This window comes from Girardinichthys multiradiatus, chromosome 23, assembly GCF_021462225.1.
Source record: "Girardinichthys multiradiatus isolate DD_20200921_A chromosome 23, DD_fGirMul_XY1, whole genome shotgun sequence".
NCBI lineage: Eukaryota > Metazoa > Chordata > Actinopteri > Cyprinodontiformes > Goodeidae > Girardinichthys > Girardinichthys multiradiatus.
Genome location: NC_061815.1, coordinates 26,617,206 through 26,639,535, shown reverse-complemented (window position 1 = coordinate 26,639,535; position 22,330 = coordinate 26,617,206). Strand labels below are relative to the sequence as shown.

At 40.7% G+C, this 22,330-nt stretch overlaps 5 protein-coding genes and 1 pseudogene across 31 annotated transcripts in view; all 6 read right to left on the bottom strand.

The window, feature by feature from the left end:
• The window catches only part of LOC124860211 (protocadherin gamma-C5-like), a 295,710-nt gene that overhangs the window by 111,913 nt on the left and 161,467 nt on the right, over positions 1–22,330 (bottom strand). The gene's annotated exons all lie outside the window — the stretch shown is intronic.
• On the bottom strand, positions 139–3,056 carry LOC124860734 (protocadherin gamma-A11-like). The gene is made up of 2 exons (XM_047354267.1): positions 474–3,056; positions 139–147 (listed from the first exon to the last, which is right to left on the bottom strand). Exons 1-2 carry the CDS (start codon positions 2,856–2,858, stop codon positions 139–141), a joined length of 2,394 nt encoding a protein of 797 aa, XP_047210223.1. The 5' UTR covers positions 2,859–3,056.
• Positions 6,193–8,799, bottom strand: LOC124860733 (protocadherin gamma-A9-like). Its single transcript, XM_047354266.1, has one exon. It carries the CDS (start codon positions 8,635–8,637, stop codon positions 6,193–6,195), a length of 2,445 nt encoding a protein of 814 aa, XP_047210222.1. The 5' UTR covers positions 8,638–8,799.
• Positions 12,047–14,612, bottom strand: LOC124860732 (protocadherin beta-16-like). The gene has a single exon (XM_047354265.1). The coding sequence runs from the start codon at positions 14,471–14,473 to the stop codon at positions 12,047–12,049; it is 2,427 nt and encodes an 808-aa protein (XP_047210221.1). The 5' UTR covers positions 14,474–14,612.
• Positions 15,237–17,801, bottom strand: LOC124860731 (annotated as a pseudogene).
• LOC124860225 (protocadherin gamma-A10-like) lies at positions 18,434–21,038 on the bottom strand. Its single transcript, XM_047353336.1, has one exon. It carries the CDS (start codon positions 20,900–20,902, stop codon positions 18,455–18,457), a length of 2,448 nt encoding a protein of 815 aa, XP_047209292.1. The 5' UTR covers positions 20,903–21,038; the 3' UTR covers positions 18,434–18,454.

The window sequence follows — 22,330 nt, the reverse complement described above, 5'->3', positions numbered from 1 at the left end:
AAATATCTGAACATTACAGCAACGTATTTGCAACACATGTATAGAAGAACAAACGCATAAGATTAATATAAACACAAGAAAGGAGTAAAAAAGAAAATAGAAATAAAGCTCCACCTCATAGATAAGTATGTGTCACTTTCACTGGTTCTGAAATACACAACTAGAATAAGGGACAGAAATAAAAGACCGCAAAACTTCGCCAATAAAGGAAGTCCCAAATCCCACCAAGCTGTGAATAGATATATGAAGGAAAGGCACAAAAAATTCAGATGCCTTTTGCATACGCCAACTAATCTCTGGCACATACTTAGTTTTACAAAATCCAGTAGAGAAATTCATTTCGCAAGCCAGTTTCAGTCAAAAGTAATTTCAGATTACAATGTTACCAGGTAAACTAATAAATTATTCAAATTCTACCTAAGATTGAAAGCAAAATAAAAAGCAAAAAAAAAAATATATATATATATTCTAACCTCTAGAGGAGAGTCAGGTTCATCCAGGATGTTCTTCTCACTCTGTATCCGCTGCATCGTCCCTGTAGAACTGGGATCCATTATCAACACGTTCTGACTACCAGCTCCTCCAAACTTATTGTCACTCTTTCTGGAGTCAGTCGTCCTGTACACCTCGTAGTTGTACACATGTGGCAGAGTCCCTGTTCCCAAAGTGTCTGAGTAACGTGGAGGATAATATGGAATCACAGGGAGGCTGGAGTGATACAGGATGCGGGACTGTCTCCATCTGTAGATCTTCACTGATATAATAACCACTAAACACGTGATGAAGAGGAAGGAGACCACAGCCAGAGCCAACACTAAGTAAAAAGTCAGGTTGTCATTGTACTCCTTATCGTGTGGAAAGTCAGTGAACTCCGACAGCACTTCAGGGAAGCTGTCCGCCACCGCCACGTTAACAATGACTGTAGCTGAACGAGAGGGCTGCCCGTTGTCCTCCACTATAACAGTCAGTCTCTGTTTCACAGCATCTTTATCAGTCACCTGACGGATAGTTCTTATTTCTCCATTCTGTAAGCCCACTTCAAACAGCGCCCTGTCTGTGGCTTTCTGCAGTTTATAGGAGAGCCAGGCGTTCTGACCAGAGTCCACATCAACAGCCACCACTTTAGTCACCAGGTAGCCCACATCTGCTGAACGAGGCACCATTTCAGCCACCACAGAGCCACCAGTCTGGACTGGGTACAGAACCTGAGGTGGGTTATCGTTCTGATCCTGGATCAGGATTTTAACAGTCACGTTGCCACTGAGTGGAGGAGAGCCTCCATCCTGCGCTTTGATCCGGAAATGGAAATCTTTGATCTGCTCGTAGTCAAAAGAGCGCACTGCATGGATGACTCCACTATCAGCACTAACGGACACATATGAGGAGACTGGTACTCCGTTAACAGAGGAGTCCTCCAGTATGTAAGAAACACGGGCATTCTGGTTCCAGTCAGCGTCTGTGGCTTTCACTGTGAATATAGAGAGACCTGGTGTGTTGTTTTCTACAATGTAGGCCTCATATGAGCTCCTCTCAAAGACAGGCGCGTTGTCATTCACATCAGAGATCTGTAAGGTGAGAGTGACGCTGCTGGAGAGGGAGGGGACTCCTTCATCAGAGCAGGTCACTGTTATGTTATACTCAGAGGCTCGTTCCCTGTCTAATTCACTGTCTGTTACTAAACTATAGAAGTTAATTGTTGATGATTTTAGAAGAAATGGTATATTTTCAGTGATGAAGCATTTTACCTTTCCGTTTTCTCCAAAGTCTAGATCCTCAACGTTTATTGCTGTAACAACTGTATTGAGTTCAGCATGTTCTGATATCAGTCCTGACTTGGACATTATGTTGATTTCAGGCGTGTTGTCATTAACATCTAACACATCAACAATTACCTTGCAGGAATCAGTTAGTCCTCCTTCATCAATTGCACGTATATTAACTTGAAAGTGCCTATTCTTTTCAAAGTCAATGTTTCCAGTTAGAGAAAGTTCGCCATTTTCTTTGTTAACTGCAAAAAGTTGTCTGATTGTTCCCTGTGTGTTTGTGATAGAATATGTTATTTTACTGTTAGTACCTTCATCTTTATCCGAGGCTGTAACGGTGAGAACAACTGTTCCAGTTTGCGAGCTTTCACTAACTGCAGCTTTGTATGTTTTCTGTGTAAAAACAGGAGCATTATCATTAACGTCTAATACTGTAATAACAATTTGCATCGTTCCTGTCATCTGCGGCTCTCCTCCATCTACAGCCGTTAAGATCAGATTTATCTGATCCTGTTTCTCTCTGTCCAAAGGCTTTTGTAACACCATCTCCACGTTTTTATTGCCATCGGGATTATTATGCAGCTTCAGAGCAAAATTATTTGTCGGACGTAATTCATATATTTGAACTCCATTAAGTCCAACGTCATGATCCAAAGCTCTTTCTAGGTCGAATTTTGCCCCTGCCACGGCTGACTCACTGATTTTAAATTTTATTTCCCTTTTCTCAAATGTCGGTGCGTTATCATTAATGTCTGTGATTTGTACTGTAACACTGTAAAATTCTATCGGATTCTCCAATATGATCTGGAAATCTAAAGTACAAACCTCCATCTCCGTACACAATGCCTCTCTATCAATTCGCTCTTTAACAAGGAGGACCCCTCTTTCTCTGCTCAGCTCGACGTACTCCTCACTATTCCTGGAATAGATCTTTGCTTTACCGGATATAACACGTTTAATCTCTAAACCTAAATCCTGTGCAAAATTTCCCACCAAAGATCCTTTTGGCATTTCCTCTGGAATAGAATAACTGATCTGCGCAATCACCGAGTCAATCAAAACGAGAGAGAGAAAGGACAATACTTGCCGCTTCATTGTCCAAGATGGATTGCTCCAAACAACGCCTCACGATCTCTTTGTCTAAACAATAAAGATTCTTGCTTATATTCCAAGTCAAATCTCAGTAGCTGTACAAAAAAACATCCGCTGCTGAAAAATCAATTTTGGAAGATTATTTAATTCCTGAGCTTGTTAAACAACCATCCTCTGAAAATGTCGATGTCCGCTGTGTTGATTTCCCTTTGTATTATGGCGACGTTACACAGGAGAAGCAGAGTTAAATGCCTACTTGGTTATCAAACTTCAGGTCAACAGCGGCCCTAAGAGTCCAAAGCATAAAACTGCAGAATAACAATATGAAATCAGCTCATAAAGATCTATTTAATGTAAAAAAAAGAAAAGAAATGCAGGCTCTTTCTAAACGACTATACAAAGAACTGATTTGCTTTCATTTAGGTTTTACATGTCACGGATTGAACAACATAAATACGAAGGCACACACACGTCTAAATAATCTTGTACCTCCACTTCTCAAAATCTTACACTGAGATGAGAAAAAAAGCAATAAAGCGGACTCCACAGAAAATGAACAAGATTTGAACGGGAAAATGTCAAGAAAAACATATAAATTCAATATTAAGAGATGCGCGAAGAAGAGTTCAGGAGATATCACTGTCCATTGTGCTGAAGCACAAAACGAGAACAACAGTTATGTCCAGAACAAGGCAATCAGATGGAGCAATGTTGGGTGGCATGTATAATGTTACCAGGTATTTATGATGTGATAGGATTCATTATTGTGGGGGATTTTTAGAGAATATGAGGAATCAACAGCATTCACATACATGTATGGACTTGAGCACGGTAGATCAGTCAACGGCAGAGATTCTCTGGTATCAGGAGAACTTTAATAAGCCTACATGTCATGACAATAAAATATAAAGTACGGAAACTGGGAAGACGGGGCGGCGTCAGACAGATATTGAAGCAGCTGTCACTCCGCCGCAAAGCAGCCATGTGGGGAGGGGTATGTCCAGTTCCTACTAAATAACTTGGACAAGATCCACGCCAGCGTTACTCATCTGGTGAAATTCATAGAGGCATGTATCATAGCTTTCACTGAAACATTGTCTACTACTGGGCATACCGACACTTGGGCTATTCTCACCATGTTTGGAGCGCTGGTGAGTCTCGACAAGGACCGTGTCATCACTGGGAAATCCCCAGGGGGAGGAGTCTGTCTCGTCAGTCAGCGGTGGCGCGCAAACACATCACTGTCCGAGAGACTGTGTACTGCAGGCATAGATATGCATAAATTAGAGTGATTTAAATCACACTAATTTAAAAACTTTGACTAACTTCCTGCAGTACATATCTTGTTCCGCCAAACTCAAGGTTATTGATTTATGCTATGGCACAGTAAAAGGCACCTACAGGTCTGTAGCCCTGCCCTCCACCTTAGTTTTTCTGATCATAGAACTATCCTCATCATCCCAAGCTACATACCACTTTGAAAAGAGGAAACGTAGCTACTAGAAAGGTGGAAATGTTAACTTGGAGTGCTGTTGAGGAATTAAAAGGAGCCCTGGAGTGAACAGAATGGTAGGTTTTTAAATACTCTTTTGACCTTGATGTGATGTCTGAGGAGATATCATTTCATTTTCTTTATTGAAAAAAAAATCTATCATCCCCACGGAACAGATCAAATAGTTCCCAAACAAAAAATCTCAGTTGAAGAGACAAATAAATGATGTGGTCCCTAAGAAACATATTTTTGTTCATGGTAATGACAAGGACAGATTAATAACTAACAAAGGAGTCAGATAGGAAATTAAGAGGGCAGAAATGCAAAATAAAAGTAAGACAGAGGACAAGTTTCACAGTAATGATCTGATGGCTCTATGGGATGGAGTGAAGGCTCTGAAAAGTCAAGACAAGAACAACTTTGGACCAATTACCACTGATGACTTCGTCTTAATTTAAGTACTTGAAAATGCACCAAATGACTTTTATTTACATTTCAATGATGGACATGATTTTACTCAAGGACAAAGTGATTTATTTGATTCACTGAACATCAGTTTACCTGCTACTTAAAAGCCTTCAATTTCTGCTACTTCTGTTAGGTCCATGTTTCTTAAATGTAACGAGAGCCCTGGACCTGACATGATTACAGGTAAACCTTTCAGAGTCTGTGCAGACTCTGGCATATGCTCTGATCTTTTTAACCTATCACTCTGCAGCACAGGTTACCAAAGCCACAGAAGGAATCAATTGTGGCTAAAACTTAATTTTCAAAAGGAGCACAATGACCTAATGCCTGTGGCCATGACAACAATGGTTATGAAGGTTTTTAGTGGCTGATCACCCAAACCCTTATGAAGAAGGCCCAGGCTAGCTCAGTCAGTTCCAGTTTAAATACCAGGCCAAAGAGGGGAAAAGATGCTATCATTACTCTTCTTTACTGCTAAGCACTGTGCAGGTACCAAAACAAGTGCTATGCTTTTATTTGTAGACTTCTTATCAGCTTTTAATACAACCCAGTCACATGTTCTAGTTAACAATTTATTCTCTGATTTTAATTGATGCTGGAATGGTTAAATGGGTGCTGGATTTTTCAACTTGTCGGCGACAGGTAGTCAGGGAAAATGATGCTCTCTCTCGAAAGAAGTTGTCATCAACAGGTTCTCAACAGGGGTATGCTTGTCTCTTCTTTTGTATATTCTTCATACTAATGACTGTAGGAGCAACTACAATGACAGGTATTTATTTTACTGAATTGATCTTAACTTTTTCTATAGTTTCCTAGCATGAAAAACTGAAAAAAAAGAATGTCAGACATTTTCAAAACAGCCAGAAAAATAAATGTTGTATATGTATGCTGTCTGTTGTCCAACAATGCGATGATGAGGGACAACAAAAATTGTGCCCTTTCTGACCAAGAATATTCATAAACGAAGTCAACAACTGCAACAGGGACCACTGCCTTTTGGTTGCTTCTCTTCTACTTGGGCTACTTAAAGTTTAATTTTAATAAAAATGAAAAATTTAAGTATGTATAAAAATTGTCTAACCTAGAGAAGACTGTTAGAATGAGTAACAAGAAATAAATGAAGTGAAAAAATCATACTTAAAAAAGTTGCTCTATGATGGTGATTATTGTTATTATTATTATTAAATACAGTGGAGAAGCCGTGGTTAGCTCCAAGGTACTGAAACATATGTAATGCAACACACAGAACAAATCACAATGAGTGAAAGACTAGCTGTCCTTAATGTTGTACTGAAAACACGATGAGAAATACACATTTTGTTCATACGCAGATTAATATAAATGCAATATTCATTCATCAAGACTGCATACTAAAAGTTATTTAATAGTGATCACAGCGCTCCTCACCTCTAGAGGAGAGTCAGGTTCATCCAGGATGTTCTTCTCACTCTGTATCCGCTGCATCGTCCCTGTAGAACTGGGATCCATTATCAACACGTTCTGACCACCAGCTCCTCCGAACTTATTGTCACTCTTTCTGGAGTCAGTCGTCCTGCACACCTCGTAGTTGTACACATGTGGCAGAGTCCCTGTTCCCAAAGTGTCTGAGTAACGTGGAGGATAATATGGAATCACAGGGAGGCTGGAGTGATACAGGATGCGGGACTGTCTCCATCTGTAGATCTTCACTGATATAATAACCACTAAACATGTGATGAAGAGGAAGGAGACCACAGCCAGAGCCAACACTAAGTAAAAAGTCAGGTTGTCATTGTACTCCTTATCGTGTGGAAAGTCAGTGAACTCCGACAGCACTTCAGGGAAGCTGTCCGCCACCGCCACGTTAACAATGACTGTAGCTGAACGAGAGGGCTGCCCGTTGTCCTCCACTATAACAGTCAGTCTCTGTTTCACAGCATCTTTATCAGTCACCTGACGGATAGTTCTTATTTCTCCATTCTGTAAGCCCACTTCAAACAGCGCCCTGTCTGTGGCTTTCTGCAGTTTATAGGAGAGCCAGGCGTTCTGACCAGAGTCCACATCAACAGCCACCACTTTAGTCACCAGGTAGCCCACATCTGCTGAACGAGGCACCATTTCAGCCACCACAGAGCCACCAGTCTGGACTGGGTACAGAACCTGAGGTGGGTTATCGTTCTGATCCTGGATCAGGATTTTAACAGTCACGTTGCTGCTGAGTGGAGGAGAGCCTCCATCCTGCGCTTTGATCCGGAAATGGAAATCTTTGATCTGCTCGTAGTCAAAAGAGCGCACTGCATGGATGACTCCACTATCAGCACTAACGGACACATATGAGGAGACTGGTACTCCGTTAACAGAGGAGTCCTCCAGTATGTAAGAAACACGGGCATTCTGGTTCCAGTCAGCGTCTGTGGCTTTCACTGTGAATATAGAGATACCTGGTGTGTTGTTTTCTACAATGTAGGCCTCATATGAGCTCCTCTCAAAGACAGGCGCGTTGTCATTCACATCAGAGATCTGTAAGGTGAGAGTGACGCTGCTGGAGAGGGAGGGGACTCCTTCATCAGAGCAGGTCACTGTTATATTATACTCAGAGGCTCTCTCTCTGTCTAATTCACTGTCTGTAACTAAACTATAGAAATTATTTCTTGATGATTTTAAAATAAAAGGCACATTTTCCTTGAGAAAGCATTTTACGTCCCCATTTTTTCCAGAGTCTAAATCTTCTATATTTATAATTGTAACAACTGTGTCAGGGTTTGAATCTTCAGCTATTACATTTGACTTTGACATTATCCTAATTTCAGGTTTGTTGTCGTTGACGTCTTGCACATCGACAACCAGTTTTGAAGAATCTGTCAGTCCACCATTGTCACTAGCAAGCACATTTATATGAAAATATTTTGATTTTTCGAAATCAATATTTTGAATTAATGAAATTTGTCCGTTTTCCTCGTTAATCTTGAATACTTTTCTTACGTTATCTAAAGTGTTTGTGATTGAATACGTAATTTTACTATTAGAACCGTCATCTGCATCTGACGCAGTAACTGTAGCCACAACTGTTCCTTTCGGGGAATTTTCAGTCACTGCAGCTTTATATGTTTTCTGTGTAAAAACAGGAGCATTATCATTAACGTCTAAGACTGTAATAACAATTAGCATCGTACCTGACATCTGCGGCTCCCCCCCATCTACAGCTGTTAACACTAGATTTATCTGCTCCTGTTTCTCTCGGTCTAAAGGCTTCTGTAAAACCATCTCCACGTTTTTGTGGCCATTTGCATTACTGTGCAGTTTCAATACAAAGTGGTCTGATGGTTTTAGAAGGTAATCCTGGAGACCATTAATTCCAACATCATGATCTACCGCCCTTTCTAACACAAATTTTGCACCATTTATGGCTGACTCGCTAATTTTGAATTTCATCTCGCCTTTTTCAAACGTCGGTGCATTATCATTAACATCTGTTATCTGGATTGTAACTGTGTAAAATTCCATCGGATTCTCCAAAATAACCTGAAAATCTAAAGCACAAACCGTGGTCTCTGTACACAGCGCCTCTCTGTCGATTCTCTCCTTGACGAGGAGCACTCCTCTTTCTCTGTTCAGCTCGACGTACTCGGCGCTGTTTCTGTTAAAAATCTCAGCTTTACCGGATACCAAACGTTTAGTTTCTAATCCTAAATCATGAGCGATATTTCCAATTAAGGATCCTTTGGGCATTTCTTCTGGAATGGAGTAGCTGGCCTGCCCGATCACCGAGTCCAGAGAAAGGAGAGAGACGAATAGCAATACCGGCCGATTCATTGTTCTTTTCGTTTTTACCCTTTTGAGCATCCAGTCTTTTAAATAAAAAAAGAACCACTGAAATCGATTCCAAGGCCTCCGTTTAAAAGCTTAGTCGTGTACAGAATGAAAAAAGTGCAGAGGATATATCTGTTTATCCTTTTTAAGCAATCCTCCTCCAGCAAAACCGTCCGATGATCGAGTGTTGTGCTCACTTTATGTAATATGCACAATGTAAGAATGGTGGCACCGCATAGACGCTATAATCTATCAGCACGCTGGTCAACAGCGGCCCTAAGAGTCGAAACCATAAAACTACAGAATGTTACACAGTAACTCCACATGTAAAACATCTATAAAACAATTTAGAAAGGATATCATGCTCCCAAACCACTGCAAGCCACATTTCTGAATTGTATTGTCAATTATATCTATTTTTATGAGCATCGATCAAAAAGGTATCCAAAATATACAATGAATTTATCAAAGCCAGGGAATGTAAAGGGGCCAACAAATGTAAGAAATATCCAGGACGACAAAGGAAATGGGAACTGAAGGTTACAACGTGTAACACAAATAATATTAAAACGTATTTTTCCTCAATGCATTACTGTTCATAACAAAACAAAAAAAAAAAAAAAAAAAAAAAAAAAAAAACACTGAACAAACCTTAATACAGAAAATAGGACCTAAATATCGAAGATATGGTTTCGGCTTTGGGCCCTGAATGTCTGCTTCTGCTAATGTTTCTGTCCATGGTCCTGAAGTGAAGACAGAACACCGGTCAAATCATTGAATGTACTCAGAGGAGGATATGTTAACACTACCACAAGTGTGCGTTCTTACTAAATAAGCATTACGAATAAGATTTTAGATTGACATATGCTTAAAACATACACTATCAGTCAAAAGTTTTAGATACACTTTGTCACTTAATGTATCTCTTTAGTTTCATGACTATTAACAATGAATATTTTCACCAAAGGCAACGCAGCTATGAATGAACACGCATGGAACTATATAGTAAACAAAAAGTGTGAAATAACTAAATGTTTTATATTTTAGATTCAACAAAATAGCCACCCTTTGCTTTGATTACTGCTTTGCTCTCTTAGCATTCTCTCCATAAGCTTCATCAGGTGGTCACCTGAAATGGTTTTCCAAAGAGACTTGAAAGAACTTCCCAGAGGTTCATTGAGAGATGGCCAAAGTTTAATATTTCAGTCATCACAGCAAAGGGTGGCCACTTTAGGGAATCTAAAATATAAATCATATTTAAAGATCTTTAACAATTGTTCATTTGCTACATAATTCCATATGTGTTTATTCACAGTTTTGATGCCTTCAGTGAGAATCTATGTACAATGTAAATAGTCATAAACATAAAGAAAACTATTTAAAGGGAAAGTGTAGTGTCTAAAACTTTTGACCAGTACTATATACAACAAGTTATATGGAGGTAACCAAAATAAACTATAAATAAAACCATCCCATCGTTACTAGTAAAGCCAGTTCTTCACAAAGGATAGAATTTCTGAACATTTTAATTGAAAAAAAAACAAAAAACAAAAAAAACATTCATCCCAACCTACATACCACTTTGAAAAGAGGAAACGTAGCTACTAGAGAGGTGGAAATGTTAACTTGGAGTGCTGTTGAGGAATTAAAAGGAGCCCTGGAGTGAACAGAATGGTAGGTTTTTAAATACTCTTTTGACCTTGATGTGATGTCTGAGGAGATATCATTTCATTTTCTTTATTGAAAAAAAAATCTATCATCCCCACGGAACAGATCAAATAGTTCCCAAACAAAAAATCTCAGTTGAAGAGACAAATAAATGATGTGGTCCCTAAGAAACATATTTTTGTTCATGGTAATGACAAGGACAGATTAATAACTAACAAAGGAGTCAGATAGGAAATTAAGAGGGCAGAAATGCAAAATAAAAGTAAGACAGAGGACAAGTTTCACAGTAATGATCTGATGGCTCTATGGGATGGAGTGAAGGCTCTGAAAAGTCAAGACAAGAACAACTTTGGACCAATTACCACTGATGACTTCGTCTTAATTTAAGTACTTGAAAATGCACCAAATGACTTTTATTTACATTTCAATGATGGACATGATTTTACTCAAGGACAAAGTGATTTATTTGATTCACTGAACATCAGTTTACCTGCTACTTAAAAGCCTTCAATTTCTGCTACTTCTGTTAGGTCCATGTTTCTTAAATGTAACGAGAGCCCTGGACCTGACATGATTACAGGTAAACCTTTCAGAGTCTGTGCAGACTCTGGCATATGCTCTGATCTTTTTAACCTATCACTTCTGCAGCACAGGTTACCAAAGCCACAGAAGGAATCAATTGTGGCTAAAACCTAATTTTCAAAAGGAGCACAATGACCTAATGCCTGTGGCCATGACCACAATGGTTAGGAAGGTTTTTTAGTGGCTGATCACCCAAACCCTTATGAAGAAGGCCCAGGCTAGCTCAGTCAGTTCCAGTTTAAATACCAGGCCAAAGAGGGGAAAAGATGCTATCATTACTCTTCTTTACTGCTAAGCACTGTGCAGGTACCAAAACAAGTGCAATGCTTTTATTTGTAGACTTCTTATCAGCTTTTAATACAACCCAGTCACATGTTCTAGGTAACAATTTATTCTCTGATTTTAATTGATGCTGGAATGGTTAAATGGATGCTGGATTTTTCAACTTGTCGGCGACAGGTGGTCAGGGAAAATGATGCTCTCTCTCCAAAGAAGTTGTCATCAACAGGTTCTCAACAGGGGTATGCTTGTCTCTTCTTTTGTATATTCTTCATACTAATGACTGTAGGAGCAACTACAATGACAGGTATTTATTTTACTGAATTGATCTTAACTTTTTCTATAGTTTCCTAGCATGAAAAACTGAAAAAAAAGAATGTCAGACATTTTCAAAACAGCCATAAAAATAAATGTTGTATATGTATGCTGTCTGTTGTCCAACAATGCGATGATTAGGGACAACAAAAATTGTGCCCTTTCTGACCAAGAATATTCATAAACGAAGTCAACAACTGCAACAGGGACCACTGCCTTTTGGTTGCTTCTCTTCTACTTGGGCTACTTAAAGTTTAATTTTAATAAAAATGAAAAATTTAAGTATGTATAAAAAATGTCTAACCTAGAGAAGACTGTTAGAATGAGTAACAAGAAATAAATGAAGTAAAAAAATCATATTTTGTAGTTGCTCTATGATGGTGATTATTGCTATTATTATTATTAAGTACAGTGGAGAAGCCGTGGTTAGCTCCAAGGTACTGAAACATATGTAATGCAACACACAGAACAAATCACAATGAGTGAAAGACTAGCTGTCCTTAATGTTGTACTGAAAACACAATGAGAAATACACATTTTGTTCATATGCAGATTAATATAAATGCAATATTCATTCATCAAGACAGCATACTAAAAGTTATTTAATAGTGATCACAGCGCTCCTCACCTCTAGAGGAGAGTCAGGTTCATCCAGGATGTTCTTCTCACTCTGTATTCGCTGCATCGTCCCTGTCGAACTGGGATCCATTATCAACACGTTCTGACTACCAGCTCCACCGAACTTATTGTCACTCTTTCTGGAGTCAGTCGTCCTGCACACCTCGTAGTTGTACACATGTGGCAGAGTCCCTGTTCCCAAAGTGTCTGAGTAACGTGGAGGATAATATGGAATCACAGGGAGGCTGGAGTGATACAGGATGCGGGACTGTCTCCATCTGTAGATCTTCACTGATATAATAACCACTAAACACGTGATGAAGAGGAAGGAGACCACAGCCAGAGCCAACACTAAGTAAAAAGTCAGGTTGTCATTGTACTCCTTATCGTGTGGAAAGTCAGTGAACTCCGACAGCACTTCAGGGAAGCTGTCCGCCACCGCCACGTTAACAATGACTGTAGCTGAACGAGAGGGCTGCCCGTTGTCCTCCACTATAACAGTCAGTCTCTGTTTCACAGCATCTTTATCAGTCACCTGACGGATAGTTCTTATTTCTCCATTCTGTAAGCCCACTTCAAACAGCGCCCTGTCTGTGGCTTTCTGCAGTTTATAGGAGAGCCAGGCGTTCTGACCAGAGTCCACATCAACAGCCACCACTTTAGTCACCAGGTAGCTCACATCTGCTGAACGAGGCACCATTTCAGCCACCACAGAACCACCAGTCTGGATTGGGTACAGAACCTGAGGTGGGTTATCATTCTGATCCTGGATCAGGATTTTAACAGTCATGTTGCTGCTGAGTGGAGGAGAGCCTCCATCCTGCGCTTTGATCCGGAAATGGAAATCTTTGATCTGCTCGTAGTCAAAAGAGCGCACTGCATGGATGACTCCACTATCAGCACTAACGGACACATATGAGGAGACTGGTACTCCGTTAACAGAGGAGTCCTCCAGTATGTAAGAAACACGGGCATTCTGGTTCCAGTCAGCGTCTGTGGCTTTCACTGTGAATATAGAGATACCTGGTGTGTTGTTTTCTACAATGTAGGCCTCATATGAGCTCCTCTCAAAGACAGGCGCGTTGTCATTCACATCAGAGATCTGTAAGGTGAGAGTGACGCTGCTGGAGAGGGAGGGGACTCCTTCATCAGAGCAGGTCACTGTTATGTTATACTCAGAGGCTCTCTCTCTGTCTAATTCACTGTCTGTAACAAGATTAAAGAAACCATTTGTTGCTGATTTTAATGCAAAGGGAATTCGTTCATTAATGTTACAGTAAGTTTTGCCATTGTTCCCTGAATCTATATCCTGAACATTTACCATAGTCACAACTGTGGCTGGTTTGGAGTTTTCTGGAATTACGTTAGTCTGTGATAATATATTAATGACTGGTTTGTTGTCATTAATGTCTATAACATCAACAGTTACTTTACAAGAATCTGTTAATCCTCCTTCATCACTTGCTTGGATATGTATTTGATAGAAACGAGCTTTTTCATAATCTATACTATCAGTCAAAATTAGATCACCATTTGATTCATTCATTTTAAACAAATCTCGTATCTCTGCTACTGTATTAGAGATAGAATAAATTATGTTGGAATTTAATCCTTTATCAGCGTCAGATGCGTCGACTCGTATTACAACTGTACCCTTAGAGGCATTTTCGGCAATAGCAGCTTTATAAAGTGGTTTAGTAAAAACTGGCGCATTGTCATTAGCGTCAAGCACTGTAACGTGTATTTTTGCTGTGCCAGATAACTGTGGTTCTCCTCCGTCAACTGCAGTTAACACCAAAAAGAGCTCCTCCTGTTTCTCTCTGTCAAGAGGTTTTTGCAAAACCATTTCAACAATCTTTTCACCATCTGGTTGATCTTTCAACTTCAAAACAAAATGTTCTGTTTTTGTGAGAAAATAACTCTGAAGAGTGTTCATGCCAACATCGGGATCTATGGCTCTCTCCAACAAGAATTTTGCTCCTATCACTGCAGACTCGCTTATCTTAAATTTCATATCCGATTTTTCAAATAGTGGAGCGTTATCATTTATGTCGACAATTTCAACAGAAACCGTGTACAATTCCATGGGATTTTCCAGAATAACCTGGAAATGAAGAGCGCAAGGCGTTGTCTGCCCACAAAGCAGCTCCCTGTCTATTTTTTCTTTGACAAGGAGGACTCCCCGTTCTCTCTTCAGCTCGATGTAGTCCGTGTTGTCTCCAGTAAAAATTCGAGCTTTTCCCGAGGATAACCTTTTATTGTCCAAACCTAAATCCCGAGCGATGTTACCGATTAACGATCCTTTTGGCATTTCTTCGGGAATTGAGTAGCTGACCTGGCCAGCCACCGGAGAGAGGAAGAGGAATGAGAATAACAACAGCACTAGTCCCCCCATTGTTCTCTCCATCCTTTGCACTCAGAATAAATCCCAGTAAAGTTTAATATTCCGATCCGTAAGACAGCGGTTGCGATTACAACACATTCAAGAAATATCTTAATATATCCATTAGTTACATTTCAGTGTATATCGCAACGTGATGAGTTCTGACATTCGCAGTGCGCATCTGTTGTCGTCTGATTTAAAGAGAAAAAATGGATCATGAGGGAGGAACGGCGGAGAGCTGCCTTACTGCTAACATTCACAGGCCAATAGTGGCCCTTAGAGCTCAATATAATGTACTACACAACTGTAGGATAATTAAATATATCAGGAAATTAGAGAAAGAAGGAGTCAAATGTTAAAACAAATACTGGAAAACGATCTGATTAATATAATATATATATATAAAAACAATTGTAGCATAGATGCTTTTGATAAGAAAATGGGATTAAATGTGAATGAATATAATTAAACTTCAGTAATAACAAACGGTTGCTGATATTAGAGAAAAGCCTGTATGGCAAATAATAGGAATGCTATTTTTAAAAAGAGATTACGTACATATTTTGAAATATTACTAAAAAGGAAAAAAAAAGTTACATGTAAAAAAGTAACACTTTTGTCTGCGCAAGAGATTATGTTCGGAAACATACGAACATTGTTTCACGTGAAATCTGTGGAGCTGTTCCGATGCTGGGTACTGAAAATTCCCCACACATTACACGTGTCATACGACTTCCAAAAACACTAACTTTAAAAACTGAGCCAAAAACATAAACGGCCACATTGATTAGTTATTTTTATATTAATAAATCCTCACCTCTAGAGGAGAGTCAGGTTCATCCAGGATGTTCTTCTCACTCTGTATTCGCTGCATCGTCCCTGTAGAACTGGGATCCATTATCAACACGTTCTGACCACCAGCTCCTCCAAACTTATTGTCACTCTTTCTGGAGTCAGTCGTCCTGCACACCTCGTAGTTGTACACATGTGGCAGAGTCCCTGTTCCCAAAGTGTCTGAGTAACGTGGAGGATAATATGGAATCACAGGGAGGCTGGAGTGATACAGGATGCGGGACTGTCTCCATCTGTAGATCTTCACTGATATAATAACCACTAAACACGTGATGAAGAGGAAGGAGACCACAGCCAGAGCAAACACTAAGTAAAAAGTCAGGTTGTCATTGTACTCCTTATCGTGTGGAAAGTCAGTGAACTCCGACAGCACTTCAGGGAAGCTGTCCGCCACCGCCACGTTAACAATGACTGTAGCTGAACGAGAGGGCTGCCCGTTGTCCTCCACTATAACAGTCAGTCTCTGTTTCACAGCATCTTTATCAGTCACCTGACGGATGGTTCTTATTTCTCCATTCTGTAAGCCCACTTCAAACAGCGCCCTGTCTGTGGCTTTCTGCAGTTTATAGGAGAGCCAGGCGTTCTGACCAGAGTCCACATCAACAGCCACCACTTTAGTCACCAGGTAGCCCACATCTGCTGAACGAGGCACCATTTCAGCCACCACAGAACCACCAGTCTGGATTGGGTACAGAACCTGAGGTGGGTTATCGTTCTGATCCTGGATCAGGATTTTAACAGTCACGTTGCTGCTGAGTGGAGGAGAGCCTCCATCCTGCGCTTTGATCCGGAAATGGAAATCTTTGATCTGCTCGTAGTCAAAAGAGCGCACTGCATGGATGACTCCACTATCAGCACTAACGGACACATATGAGGAGACTGGTACTCCGTTAACAGAGGAGTCCTCCAGTATGTAAGAAACACGGGCATTCTGGTTCCAGTCAGCGTCTGTGGCTTTCACTGTGAATATAGAGAGACCTGGTGTGTTGTTTTCTACAATGTAGGCCTCATATGAGCTCCTCTCAAAGACAGGCGCGTTGTCATTCACATCAGAGATCTGTAAGGTGAGAGTGACGCTGCTGGAGAGGGAGGGGACTCCTTCATCAGAGCAGGTCACTGTTATGTTATACTCAGAGGCTCGTTCTCTGTCTAATTCCCCTACTATCACAATGGTAAAGAAATTATTGGTGGATGATTTAATGCTAAAAGCAGTAGTTTCACTTAAAAAACACATAACTCTACCATTTTCATTTGAATCTGAATCGTGAATATTCAGCATCGTTACAACCGTTCCTGGTCTTACGTTTTCAGACAATGCGTTTGATTTAGACATCACATTAATGGACGGAGCGTTATCATTTATGTCTGTCACATCTACTATCACTTTGCAGGCGTCTGACAATCCTCCTTGATCTGACACCTGAATATCTAACTCGTAAAGTCTCCTTTTCTCATAGTCTATATTTCCCTTCAGCATCAACACGCCATCATCTGGGTTAATTTGAAAGAGATTTGAAGCTGCTGATTTTGAAATTGCGTATATTATTTTTCCATTGGTGCCTTTATCTTTGTCACTAGCCTTTACTGTGGTTATTACAGTATCTGCAGGAGCATTTTCTGCAACGCTGGCTTTATATTCCGGTTTAGAACAAACGGGTGGATTGTCATTTACATCTAGCACAGTTATAATAATCTGCATTGTTCCGGTGAGCTGAGGTTCCCCCCCATCCAGAGCGGTTAATGTTAAATACAAATATTCATTTTCCTCTCGGTCCAGCGGTTTCTGTAAGACCATCTCTACATGTTTAGTGCCATCAACACGGTTTGTCGTTTTCAAACCAAAATTATCGCTCGGTTTAAGGGTGTAACTGCTTAAACCATTCACACCAACGTCATCGTCAATGGCTTTTTCCAGAACATATCGAGCTCCGGTTAAAGCTGATTCTGAGACCTCATACTTAATTTCTCCTCTCTCAAATGTAGGAGGATTGTCATTTATATCAGTAATTTCCACAGTTACCGTGTAAAATTCCATTGGATTTTCAAGGATCATTTGAAAATGCAGTGCGCATGGTATTGTTTGACCGCACACCGTTTCTCTGTCTATTCTGCCTTTAATAATTAGAACCCCTCTTTCCCGATGCAGCTCCACGAACTCCTCAGAATTACCAGTATAAATTCTAGCTTTACCGGATTTTAGTCGGTCCACCCCTAAACCTAAATCGTGAGCTATATTACCAATTACAGACCCCTTTTTCATTTCCTCGGGAACGGAGTAACTGACCTGCCCGCGCAAAACACCGAGGCAGAGCAGAGAGAAAAACAACAGCACTTGCAATCTCATCATTCCATCCGACAAAAAAATTTAGAAAATTAGAAATCCTTCCTCCTCTTTTACTCTCCTTTCAGTTTTGAGCAGTAAAAATAATGGTTAGTTCCCAAAGTTGAGAATGAACTAATCTGTGGAACAAAGGGATCTCTTTGTGCAATCCTGCCTCCTGCTTTTCATGGCGACGTTGCCTGATATTCCTACCACTCTCTGCCTCCCAAGGCAATATGCTGACGTATATGAGAGGGTAATATGAAAGCCTCCTCAGCAACTTCATGGCAAACAGCGTCTTTCACTGTTCAATGGACTGAAGTGCAGTCAAAAATGCATATCTTAAACTTTGAGTAAATATGTAATGAATTTTAAGCAGATCAAACGATAACAACACCGTGAAACCATCACATTATGAATGCCTTTCAATTAGATTATTCTTTCTATACTTAAAGAGAAAACATCCCAACCAGCATTCCATTCAGGTGATCTAATAAAGATGTGCATGTACATTTAAAATGCAAGAAATAATGTCCAGCCTAAATGAATTACATAGTTTTCAACAGAGTGGCATCTAACAGTGCGTGCATGCATGCAGCGCATAAACTTACAAATAGGGTAAAGAAAGAGAAGAGCATGATAAAAATGGGAAATTAGAAATTCTTATCTTCTTTAAAGATATTACGAAACAACACATTACAAAGGACTTTAAAGCTGTAATACAAATATATATATATATACATATATATAAACTGCTGTGTTTGATTAGAAAACCAACCTCGGGATTTCCTCAAGATAATGTAAAGTGATAACATATTTTACATTATCAGTTCTTAATAACTAACCTCTAGAGGAGAGTCAGGTTCATCCAGGATGCTCTTCTCACTCTGTATCCGCTGCATCGTCCCTGAAGAACTGGGATCCATTATCAACACGTTCTGACCACCAGCTCCTCCAAACTTATTGTCACTCTTTCTGGAGTCAGTCGTCCTGCACACCTCGTAGTTGTACACATGTGGCAGAGTCCCTGTTCCCAAAGTGTCTGAGTAACGTGGAGGATAATATGGAATAACAGGGAGGCTGGAGTGATACAGGATGCGGGACTGTCTCCATCTGTAGATCTTCACTGATATAATAACCACTAAACACGTGATGAAGAGGAAGGAGACCACAGCCAGAGCCAACACTAAGTAAAAAGTCAGGTTGTCATTGTACTCCTTATCGTGTGGAAAGTCAGTGAACTCCGACAGCACTTCAGGGAAGCTGTCCGCCACCGCCACGTTAACAATGACTGTAGCTGAACGAGAGGGCTGCCCGTTGTCCTCCACTATAACAGTCAGTCTCTGTTTCACAGCATCTTTATCAGTCACCTGACGGATAGTTCTTATTTCTCCATTCTGTAAGCCCACTTCAAACAGCGCCCTGTCTGTGGCTTTCTGCAGTTTATAGGAGAGCCAGGCGTTCTGACCAGAGTCCACATCAACAGCCACCACTTTAGTCACCAGGTAGCCCACATCTGCTGAACGAGGCACCATTTCAGCCACCACAGAGCCCCCAGTCTGGACTGGGTATAAAACCTGAGGTGGGTTATCATTCTGGTCCTGGATCAGGATTTTCACAGTCACGCTGCTGCTGAGTGGAGGAGAGCCTCCATCCTGCGCCTTCACTATTAATTGCATTTCCTTGATTTGTTCATAATCAAACGTGCGCAGTGCATTCATTACCCCCGTTTCACTATTTATCGACACATAAGAAGACATTGGACTACCATTAATCTGCGTATCTTCAACAAAGTACGTTATTTTTGCGTTTTGATTAAAGTCGAGGTCACGCGCTTTGACAGAAAAAACGGACATGCCGGGAGAATTGTTTTCCGTAAGATGAGCGACGTAGTTAATTTTGTCAAAAACCGGCGGATTGTCGTTCACATCAGAGATTCTCAAACGCAGTACTGCTGTGCTTGACAAGGAAGGTGATCCAGAATCTGTTGCCCTCACAGTTATGTTATATTCGGGTACAACCTCCCTGTCAAAAGATGAATCTGTTAGTAACGCATAATAATTAGTTAGTGTGGATTTAATCTTAAATGGAAGGAAACGGTCTGTCGAGCATGTGATTCGCCCATTTTTATCTGAGTCTGCATCAACTACATTAATTATCGCCACTGTGGTGCCCACAGGAGAGTCCTCCGGCACAGGGCTGGAAAAAGACATCACATTTATAACAGGTGCATTATCATTTATGTCTAATATTTCAATGAGCACCTTGGCTGAATCTGTAAACCCACCTTGGTCTACAGCCTCAATCACAATTTCACATTTCCTATCTTTTTCATAATCTACTTCCCCTTTGAGAGTTATGATTCCCGTGACTTCATCTAAAGCAAATATGTCAGTCAGTTGCTCTTTCATGTTTGAAAATCTGTATGTGATGATGCTGTTAGATCCAAAGTCTGCATCCGTTGCATTAATTGTGGTGATATAAGTGCCTCTTAATGCGTTTTCCGAAACAGCGGTTCTGTACAGAGACTGGTTAAAAATAGGAGGATTATCATTAACATCTAGAACTGTAATATCTATATTTACTGTACCAGATCTAGGCGGAGTTCCACCATCTGCAGCAATAAGCTTCAGCGATATTTTCGGCTCACTTTCTCTATCTAAGGATTTTTGTAGGACTAACTCCGCATATTTTCGTCCATCTGGGCTTGAGTGTTGCTTTAAACTAAACACATCACTAGTACTTAATGTGTATTTCTGCAAGCCGTTGCTGCCAACGTCTGCGTCCTCAGCACTGGGTAACATAAAGCGCGACTCCATCGCTGCAGATTCGCTTATTTCGAATTTAATCATCTCCTTTGTAAATACCGGGGAGTTGTCATTTATATCACTGACTTCCACCATTATTCGGTGCAGCTCCATCGGATTCTCTAAGAGCATCTCAAAGGTGAAGCTACACGGTGTTATCTCTCCGCAAAGCTGCTCTCTATCTATCCTCTCGTTAACAACTAAAACGCCTTTGTCTGTTTGCAGCTCAGTGTACTGGATGCTTTGTCTAGTCACGATACGGGCACGGCCAGAGCGCAGGCGTTCCACATTTAAACCTAGATCATGAGCTACATTGCCGATTGTTGACCCTTTTTTAAGCTCCTCTGGAATTGTATACCTGATCTGACCTAAAACCTTGTCACAGATACAACACAGCAATAGCAGAAACCACCACACTGACCTGAAATTAATTCGACGTTTCCGACATGAGGGGAGCGAGTTTTCAAGCGCCATTGTGAAAGCGAAAAAAGAGGTAACACTCAGCTTGCTGTTTATAATCCAAGTGGAACAAACGTAGAAGTATGAAATAATCCTGTTATTCGGGTGTTAAACGATGATGTGGCTGCACTCCGGTCTGTGCAGACCAGTTTCTCTCATGAAGACGTATATAAAATGACTAGAGGTTCTGCCTCTCCCTCTCCCCTCTTTCTATTCCATTTACTAACCAACAGCGTCCCTTACTGCAAGCTTTATGAACATCAATAACAAAAGCAGCAAATAAAATGTATCTTGTTCCATCTATTTGTTCAGTATGGTGAGCTATATGTGGTGCGAATAACAGATGGTAGGAAGCATTAGAAATGAGGAAGTGTAAACTAGAATTTTAGTAAAAGCATTATTATAATTTTAAAAACAAAACGTTCACTGCAACATTGTAATGTGAAACAGTTTAAAAGGGAGATTTAATATTCAGTCTGTGTAGCTGTCCGGCCGCTGTGGTTGTGAAACAGCGATCAACTGCTGGATTTAATAAAAGCCGAGCGTTAACGGAGATGACTGTGAATAAAAAAATGACAGCAAGCAGACATTAAATTAAATAGTTTAAAAGCCTCACCTCTAGAGGAGAGTCAGGTTCATCCAGGATGCTCTTCTCACTCTGTATTCGCTGCATCGTCCCTGTAGAACTGGGATCCATTATCAACACGTTCTGACTACCAGCTCCTCCGAACTTATTGTCGCTCTTTCTGGAGTCAGTCGTCCTGCACACCTCGTAGTTGTACACATGTGGCAGAGTCCCTGTTCCCAAAGTGTCTGAGTAACGTGGAGGATAATATGGAATCACAGGGAGGCTGGAGTGATACAGGATGCGGGACTGTCTCCATCTGTAGATCTTCACTGATATAATAACCACTAAACACGTGATGAAGAGGAAGGAGACCACCGCCAGAGCCAACACTAAGTAAAAAGTCAGGTTGTCATTGTACTCCTTATCGTGTGGAAAGTCAGTGAACTCCGACAGCACTTCAGGGAAGCTGTCCGCCACCGCCACGTTAACAATGACTGTAGCTGAACGAGAGGGCTGCCCGTTGTCCTCCACTATAACAGTCAGTCTCTGTTTCACAGCATCTTTATCAGTCACCTGACGGATAGTTCTTATTTCTCCATTCTGTAAGCCCACTTCAAACAGCGCCCTGTCTGTGGCTTTCTGCAGTTTATAGGAGAGCCAGGCGTTCTGACCAGAGTCCACATCAACAGCCACCACTTTAGTCACCAGGTAGCCCACATCTGCTGAACGAGGCACCATTTCAGCCACCACAGAGCCACCAGTCTGGACTGGGTACAGAACCTGAGGTGGGTTATCATTCTGATCGATAATATTTAATGTAACTGTTGTATTGCTGCTTAAAGGAGGCGACCCTCCGTCCTGTCCTTTGAGATAAA